Source organism: Engraulis encrasicolus, chromosome 9 (genome assembly GCF_034702125.1).
Source record: "Engraulis encrasicolus isolate BLACKSEA-1 chromosome 9, IST_EnEncr_1.0, whole genome shotgun sequence".
In the NCBI taxonomy this organism is placed as follows: domain Eukaryota; kingdom Metazoa; phylum Chordata; class Actinopteri; order Clupeiformes; family Engraulidae; genus Engraulis; species Engraulis encrasicolus.
Window position 1 is genome coordinate 47,100,419 of NC_085865.1, and position 8,883 is coordinate 47,109,301.

General features: G+C 41.6%; 1 protein-coding gene across 1 annotated transcript; it reads right to left on the minus strand.

Moving 5' to 3' along the window:
- Positions 1–730: 730 nt before the first annotated feature.
- On the minus strand, positions 731–5,152 carry LOC134455174 (uncharacterized). Its single transcript, XM_063206209.1, has 10 exons — positions 4,952–5,152; positions 4,228–4,324; positions 3,993–4,127; positions 3,756–3,889; positions 3,525–3,661; positions 3,246–3,339; positions 2,565–2,903; positions 2,164–2,326; positions 1,957–2,084; positions 731–1,324 (listed from the first exon to the last, which is right to left on the minus strand). The coding sequence occupies exons 1-10, from the start codon at positions 5,099–5,101 to the stop codon at positions 1,001–1,003; spliced, it is 1,701 nt and encodes a 566-aa protein (XP_063062279.1). The 5' UTR covers positions 5,102–5,152; the 3' UTR covers positions 731–1,000.
- Between the last annotated feature and the right edge of the window lie 3,731 nt (positions 5,153–8,883).

Consider the following 8,883-nt stretch of genomic DNA (forward strand, 5'->3'; position numbering starts at 1 on the left):
GAGTTAAATTTTGGAGGAAGATTCCGCAAAATAAAATACACACAACCAAGCTTGTGTATGCCCTTCTTGGACCCTAAGGGATTAGCCGTCTCAAAATCATCATAGTAAAGTTGGAGTTGCAACGCATGTCTGTCAAATGAAAATAATCTGTTTGTGTTAACATATTCCCCATCACAAATGTCTTCATAAATCCCTTTGTTGACTTTTGTCTGTTGGAAAGCACGTAGTATCTCCTTGTTGTTGAACATTGATTTGAGTGTTTCAAGAAGTGGGACATAAACCAATTTATCGGTTATAGGAACCTGGCTATACATGCCTGTTTTCTTATCACGTCGAACATCAAATCTTACTCCTAGGACATGTTCCACTGGTTGCACTATTTGCCACTTGTCTTCATAGTACCTCTTGCGTTTTGCTAGCGTATTAAATTTATTCAGTGGATTTTCAATGGAACGAAAACATCTCTCAACTGTGTCAGAAAGCTCTAATGGAATATTACGAAGAATTGCCTCCTTTGCCTGGGTTTGTATGCCATCAACCAAATCTTCAATAGTCTCAACTGCTGCTTGAACTGAACTCTGACCAACCATGTTAGTCTGCAACTGAGCAACCAAAGATCCACACATGTCATTCAAATTAGCTTCAGTAACAGAAGAGCTCTCCATCGTTTGTCCTTCACCTTCACCTTCATTATTTTCTGAACTCTCAAGGGTAGTATGATCCCATCCACCCTCCTTCTCACTATTGTCTTCCATGTCTGGGGTAGAGGAAGGAATACCATTTCCATGAATGTTAACTAAATGTTTCTTAAATCCAGAATAAGTTCCAAACACCGATGAGCATCCAATTTCTCCACAACATAAACGCAAATATTTTCCTGGATAAAGGCCATGATGAAATTTTAAATGACGGCAAATTAAATATGAATTTGAATGTAGTGTTTTGCAAATAGAACAAGTAAACATAAATGACAAATATTTAAGGCCCTAAATTTGGCAAATTACTTTTTCATGTTGAGAAATCTGGCCCTCAGTTCCCTGACTCTCGGTTTTTCTTTTGTCTTGCCAATATCGATATTGTACACAGCTGTTTGAATGAAGCAGTAAAAACCATCAAGTGCCTCACAATATGACGTCCCGAAAACAAAGTGTGCCTTGAACAGTTCGTCAAATGCAGCTACTGATGTTTGTGCTTTGCATGGTATTGCCTGGTTGTCAACGATGATGTAGAACTTGTGGATCTTGTTCTTCTGTTCCCCGACGCAGAGCATGAAGGGCTGAGATGGTTCCAGGCTGGACAGGAAAATCTGCATGCTTGTACCAGCCTATAACAAAGAAAAATAACAAAAAAACAAAAAAAACAAAAAACAAAACTATTTCATTCCATCAAATAAATCCAACCCTCAGCTCATCCAGACCTTTGAGTGGAGCATACCCTAGGAAAAAAATAAACTAACACAGCGAGGTGGCCAAAGTAGAAGTACTTTTGGTGTGTAATTACAACAGTAGCACATGATGTTATGTAATGAGATAGATGAGACTGTGTTATTACGGCAAGACACCTAACTACAAGAGACATAGGTGGGAAAGAAACTGTTTTTTTTTTTTTTTTTTTTTTACTTTTAATTGTCCACTACTGTAAACACCAGATATAACCGTGATCAACACCATGAAGGTTTAGGTTCAACATTGTCAATACACATAAGAATGGAATAGAGAATATGAGACTCAATTGCCTTCATATACATACTCTATGCCATGGACTACACAGGTGAGCAAAATTTAGATCTGACAGGGATACAGAATAGGCCTACACGATATACCACACACACACACACACACACACACACACACACACACACACACACACACACACACGCATGTGCGCGCACACAAACACACACAGACCTGTGAAAAGACATATTGCTACAGTCTTGAAAAGAAGTGCACTGATTACCTGCAAATATCGCACCAAGTAATCCTCTGCCTGGAGTGCACTGATTTTCGCAGATTTCTTGTGACCCTTCGATGTTGGTGGAATGAGATGCAGCAGCAGGCATAATGAAGCGATATCAATGTCCCATCCTACACAGTACAAAAACAGTTTTAAAATATGTACCAGAGAGCAAGAGAAAGATAAAAATGTCAAATTAACAAGACTTACCACCACCATCGCCTTGGGCAGATCTAAGAAGCTCTTCGACATGTGCAGTGGATACCAGCCCTTTGGCATCTTCAATGATTTGTGGTCTGAAGTATGTTGTCCACTTCGCCAGGAACTTCCCAGATGTCTCAGGTCCAAAAAGAGCAAGGAAGTCCTGCTCAATCTGGGATGAAAAAAATAAAATAAAAATGAATACTTGGTGGTGATCACATGAGATCACTAAATCAAATCCTATCACAAAACATTATGATATGTACACAATTATGAAATACATCAAATTCTGAGGCAATATAAAACCTATATGCACAGCATCAGTTCAACTGGGAAATGATGTAACCTAAGCCTAAATAAGCTGAAGTGAAACTTTCCAAAAGTAATTTATAGACACAAAATATACTTACAAGGCCAGGTATGTCAAGAAATCTTGGGAACGTTTCGAGGACATCCACAGATGTGTCGGGATCATGGACAAGTTTCTGCCGGTGTTCAAAAGTGGCCATCATCTTCTCTCGAACTACTGCATCATCAGCTGAATGGTTCATCATAGATAGAGCCTCTACACACTCCTGCCCCGTCAACTGTTGTATTGGAGAAGCTGAGGGTCTTGCAGCCTTTGGCCCACCACTGCTGTCATCTTCTGCTGCTGCTGCTGTCCTTGAGTGATCAGACAGACTCCGTTGCACTGTTTTGAGACGCCATGAAATGTAGCCGGAGCCTGATGCAGGATCATAAAAGTGTTCCTACAAAGATAATGCATGTACCGTATGAATTTAATGCATTCAGATGCTTTACTGTTTTTACAATGAGAACATTTCGTGATTTAGACCTCTTGTTTAACCACTTTTTATAGTGTTTTGTATGTTTATATTAATACCCTTTTCTCAGTGTTATCCTTATCCTTAACGTCTGCCAATTATTGTTCACTAGCAACCCATTTTATTTATTTTGATGTCATTGTTTTTAATTCAACTGTTAAGCACATCAAATTGCAGGTCTTCAATAAATTGTGTTACCCAAAGAATCTAATTATTCAAGTTATTACTGATATTTAGACAACTTATTTAGACAATACTAAAACATACATATCCATGCTTGGACAATGGATCCTCCAGGTACGGGAATAACGCCACAATGCCTTGCGCATACTTCAGCTTAATGGCCTGGGAAGGGATCCGGCTGAAAGGAGAGCACAACAAGAGGAGTGTGCAATACATCATTAGTAGGAATAGGGATATCTGGGGGCAGTTGACAATTAACAAGATTAAGTACACTCTACTAATTATGTAGTTATTGAGGCATCTTTGGGTGAAAAGCGTTAAAAATATATTATTATTTTGCCATGAAAAGCCTTTCAAACATACCCATGCTGCTCCACCATGTCAGCGACCAAGATGTTAACAAGCAGTCTCCGAGTTGTAGCTGTAAGTGACTTTGTTTTATGGTACTCCAGGAAAATCTTCTCTCCCCCTGGTTTTCTTAGAAGCACTTGATTGACCATCTGTCAATACAGTTACAAATAATACTGCAATAAATATTTGTTCCACCTGCGAGCAAGCATTAGTAAGTATTCTACAGTTGACACAATTGCTTACATTTTTGGCAGCTTCTCTTGGGGTCTCCCTTCTGAGTATCTTACTTGGAGTCTCGGAGAAACTGTCATCCAAAATTACCGTAGAGGCTTCAGATGAACATGATGCAGCGGAGGATATCGACACGTCCAGAGAATCTGAAAAAGAGAGCCCATTAAATCACACAAAAAGCTGCCCACTACATTTCATTATACACTTAAGTCTGAATAAATGCTTCATCATATCACTTGAGGTATTTACCATCATTCACATGTGCATTTAACAACAACTCTCCCTTCTCCACTAGTTCGGAGAAGATGTCTGCATCCACTTCTGTTCCAGTAGAGTCTTTGTACATTACATCAGTCTCAGGAGGCAGACCAAATTTCTCCATGACTGTATAAAGAGAACACATGGCATTTTTCCACGTCAGAACTCCACTACACAATGATAAAAAAAAGTAGCATTAATTTACCAGATTCAAAGGATGTCTAACCTGCTAGGTGAAACTCCTGGTAATTATATGTCCCATCATGCTCTGTGACCTTGACATATTTCTGTTTCTGTTCGAGCTTCACCTTCAGAAGCATCCTCTGAAAGAAAGCATACCACAGGCAACATTGCACTTTGAATAGTAGGCTATACCATGTCAGAGAACGAGCCTTATGGACAGAAGAGGTGGCAAAAGAAAATGTAGAAGTAAAAAACAAAACCTGTTTTTGTTGTTTTTCCAACAGAAGTAATCAAATCATTAAGTGTGGGGGTTTTATCTTCAGTAAGAGCACAAAAGTAACGTACAATACAATAGGCCTAACTGGTTTAACAGTTGGGCTAGATTGCCACAGAGCCGTGTAGCTCTGGGTTGCCATATCACAGGCTAATGTTGTACTGACAGACACCATACATTTACTTCCAATTTTACATTGGCCAGCTCTGCAGATAAATTTCCCAAAATTAAGTAATGATAGTCAAAACCATTTTGGATCACATCCAAGGTCAACACAGAAAAAAACGTTCATGTAGGCATGCAAGAAGTTCAATTAAAATCGTTTATAATACATTTGAATGACTGTGTGTGGCTGGCTGGCCGCTTCTGGTGTATCAACTTGAGGGGGGCAGCCTCATTCAGAAGTCTGACCACTGGTCGCATTGCGCACGACGTTCTTTGAGAACGACTGTAGCCTATCACGTGAAGCAAACTTTAACAAATGAAATCTTACCCAGGCTGAGCAGGGCGCCAGAAGACCCACAAAACACCTAGAGTCACGGCGAGTACGATTATTAGGAGCAGAAGCACGAAGATGACCTTCCAGTCGTGCTGCAGACACAAAACACAAAGTGCCGTTACCTTTTGCAGTACAATTGGACATTGCTCATACAGTTGCATTCACGCAGCACGCCATTACCACAGTGTGCAGCTCGTAATAGGAAAGTAGAAAGGAGCCACGCCACTCCCCTATCCTCGAATACAAAAAAAATATCACACGTCCACTGAACAGCCATTTGAAAACCTTTCAAGTATATTGAGGCACGCTACCGTGTACAATAATTTCACAAGTATTTTAGTCACACACGAGACATTACCAACCTCGGACTCCACGACACTCCACTGATAGGCCGGGCTACGCTGGTCAACTACGGGCACAATGCTATCCTGCAGAGAGCGGGAAATAAAGTACACAACTATAACTGTGCTAAGCAAGCGCTGACAATATTAATGCCTTCGTGACTCTTGTGTCAACGAATTCAATCGAATAGACTTACTAGTTAGCTCTGTACTTCTTAATATAAACCAACGTCAGCTTTCTATTAAGCTAGCAACCATGCGTGATTACTAGATTACTAGCTAGCTACCCAGTGAACGGTCCATTTGATTCACTGTGGTTGGCATTTGATAAAATACATCGCAAAATCCCCCCCTATTTTGGTGTTCATGAACAAAAAATCACAAATAACATGACAATTCAATAAAACACTGGAAAACCAAATGTGACTTACCATGTAAACTTCTCCGCTTCAGGAATAAAAAAGATGGCCGTCAATATGCTGGCTGCAAAAATATTTGAAATTTTGATAGGCGTGGTTTAAATAACTCTGGAAAGGAGTTAACGCTTTAATTCCCTTTTACAACACCCACTGTTTTACATCATTGACTCTTTAAGAGTTCAAAGTACTTTGCGCAGTGTAACTTCAACTCTTGATGTTCAGATTTTGGCCTAACACCGGAAAATTAACTCTGAGAAATTTGCTGTGCATGCATACACAGTCACACACAAACACACACACACACACACGCACGCACACACACACACACACACACACACACACACACACACACACACACACACACACACTCATGCACACACACACACACACACACATTTTTCTATATCTGATCGAGGCTTTTATTAGTGCTTCATATGGAGCCTTTTCACACAGTGACAAGCAGGAAGGAGCAGCGAGGGATTTTAATAACTTCCCCATGCCATTGTTCTGTCTGTCAATTGACTCTTAACTTTTCTGTGGACACACACACACTAATCTTGGATTCACCCAATGCACAATCTTTCTTGCACATACAGAACCTTCTCCCTCTCTCCCCCTCCCTTTCTTTCACTCTCTCTCTCTCTCTGTCTGTCTTTCAGTTTCTTTCACTCTCTCTTTTTTTCTCTTTCTTTTTCTCTCTCAGACAGACAGACAGACAGACAGACAGACAGACACACACACACACACACACACACACACACACACACACACACACACACACACACACACACACACACACACACACACACACACACAGCAGATCAAAGGGCCACTGGGAGAAGAGAGGAGAAGTGAAGAGAAGTGAAGATGCCCCCCTCCACAGCTCAGCAGGGATGCCCAGGAGGAGCCATCATGATGTCAACACATTTCCACTTTCCATCTCAGCCCGCCCTCACTCCGCACTTGTCCCCTCACTCAGGCTGCCATTCATTCACTAATTGTGTGTGTGTGTGTGTGTGTGTGTGTGTGTGTGTGTGTGTGTGTGTGTGTGTGTGTGTGTGTGTGTACATATATGTGTGTGTGTGTGTGTGTGTGTGTGTGTGTGTGTGTGTGTGTGTGTGTGTGTGTGTGTGTGTGTGTGTGTGTGTGTGTGTGTGTGTGTGTGTGTGAGAGAGAGAGAGAGAGGGGTGGGGATGGGGAAAGTGTGTGCGTGTCAGTCAACTTTATGCTCCCATGGCTTCATGTACTCCCTCATGTCCTCTCTTCACTTGCTTACAAGACAATTGTGTGTGTGTGTGTGTGTGTGTGTGTGTGTGTGTGTGTGTGTGTGCATGTGTGCACATGCGCACGCGTGTGTGTGTGCGTGAGTGTGGGTGTGTGGGTGTGTGAGTGTGTGTGTGTCAGCCAACGAGTCAGTCAGTCAGTCAGTCAGCCCCTGCTGTGTGTGCCCATGTCGTGGTTTCACAATTCCCTCATGCTCCCTCTTGATGCACAGAGGAGAGGCTGAGATGAAAGGAAGGAGAGTTCATCACACCAGTCCATCAGAGAGACAGACAGAGTGAGAGAGAGAGAGAGAGAGAGAGAGAGAGAGAGAGAGAGAGAGAGAGAGAGAGAGAGAGAGAGAGAGAGAGAGAGAGAGAGTATGGTGCATGCTTGTACTGTAGGCTATGTGTGCAAACATGTATGGTGTGTATGTATGGTGTGTGTGTGTGTGTGTGTGTGTGTGTGTGTGTGTGTGTGTGTGTGTGTGTGTGTGTGTGTGTGTGTGTGTGTGTGTGTGTGTGTGTGTGTGTGTGTGTGTGTGTGTGTGTGTGGTGTGTGTGTGTGTGTGTGTGTGTGTGTGTGTGTGTGTGTGTGTGTGTGTGTGTGTGTGTTTGTGTGTGTGTGTATGTTGAGTAGTGAGCCTCTTCTCTGCAGCTTCCTGGACTTCTAATGTGTCCTGAGCTGCTTCAGTGAGAGCGGTCGGCAGTCCTGAGATCAGATGTTAGATCCAGAGGCTAAGGAACCATGATGAGAGACTCTCATTTTCCCTGCCCTATTTTTCACTCTCGGTTGGTTTTTATCACTGTCTGGCTCGCTTCCCCTAAATCCATATCTCTTCACCTTTTCTTAACTCCTCTTGCTATGTTTCTCCCTTCCCCGCTCACTTTCAACGTTTCTGCTTTCGCCATTCCTCTCTTTTGCTCTCATTCTCTTTCTCTTTCTATTTCTCTCTTTTGCTCTCTCTCTTTTTCTTTTTCTTTTTCTTTCTCTTTCTCTTTCTCTTTCTCTCTCTCTCTCTCTCTCTCTCTCTCTCTCTCTCTCTCTCTCTCTCTCTCTCTCTCTCTCTCTCTCTCTCTCTCTCTCTCTCTCTCTCTGACCTGTACTCAGTACTGCACCTGTACTGGCTGTCTCTCACTTGCTACGTCTGGCCTCCTGCCAGGTCCAGTGCAGCAAGAAGCAAGAAATGTCTTTAGAGTTTCACAGTGCCATAGTCAGTCTGGACATGATATCCAATCAATTATTCAGTCAAACTTATTTATATAGCACTTTATCAAACAAAACTGTCATTCAGTGTGCTAGCAAGAGAGTATAGAAAGAGATGGAGAAGAACAAAAACGACATTGTATTATAGGTTATAGATAAATAACTTATCAAAAATAAAACTGTTTTTATTTTATTATATAAAAAACAAGCTACTGTTTGAGCAGTTCTAATTTCAACAGGAAGCTCGTTCCAGCATTTAGCAGCAAAATAACAGACTTGGCTGTTCCTTTAGCCAAGGAATTAGGCACCAATAAAAAAACAGAACGTTTCTCAAATCCATAGTAGATAACTATGTCAGCTACTTTGTTGGTTGCAATGCAATAACCCATTGACAACCCGCTAAGCTGCAAAAGGACTCAAAATCTCAAATGTACTTCTTATCTGAGGCAACCTTGAAAATGTATCATCACAGATGCACATACCCTAAATCACTGGTGAGAACTTAGAAAAAGGAACATAGTGTAACCAGAAATAAAACAAAGTCTTTGCAGTAATGCGAGTAGTGCAGTCTATACAGTAATGGCCAAAATGAAATAGCCTGGATAGAATTGTGGAACTGCTGTTGAGATGATGAACCATATACCAGGATGCAGTATTTGGGCTTGCGTCATGTGATGGGGTGATGGGCTTGCGCCATGTG

Excerpts from the sequence above, each read along its gene's own strand:
- LOC134455174 (XM_063206209.1), bottom strand. The coding sequence starts at position 5,101 with ATGTCCAATTGTACTGCAAAAGGTAACGGCACTTTGTGTTTTGTGTCT. Across the intron at positions 3,340-3,524 it reads GACATGGTGGAGCAGCATGG|CCGGATCCCTTCCCAGGCCA; the intron begins GTATGTTTGAAA and ends CTCTCCTTTCAG. Across the intron at positions 2,085-2,163 it reads TGCCCAAGGCGATGGTGGTG|GATGGGACATTGATATCGCT; the intron begins GTAAGTCTTGTT and ends TGTACTGTGTAG.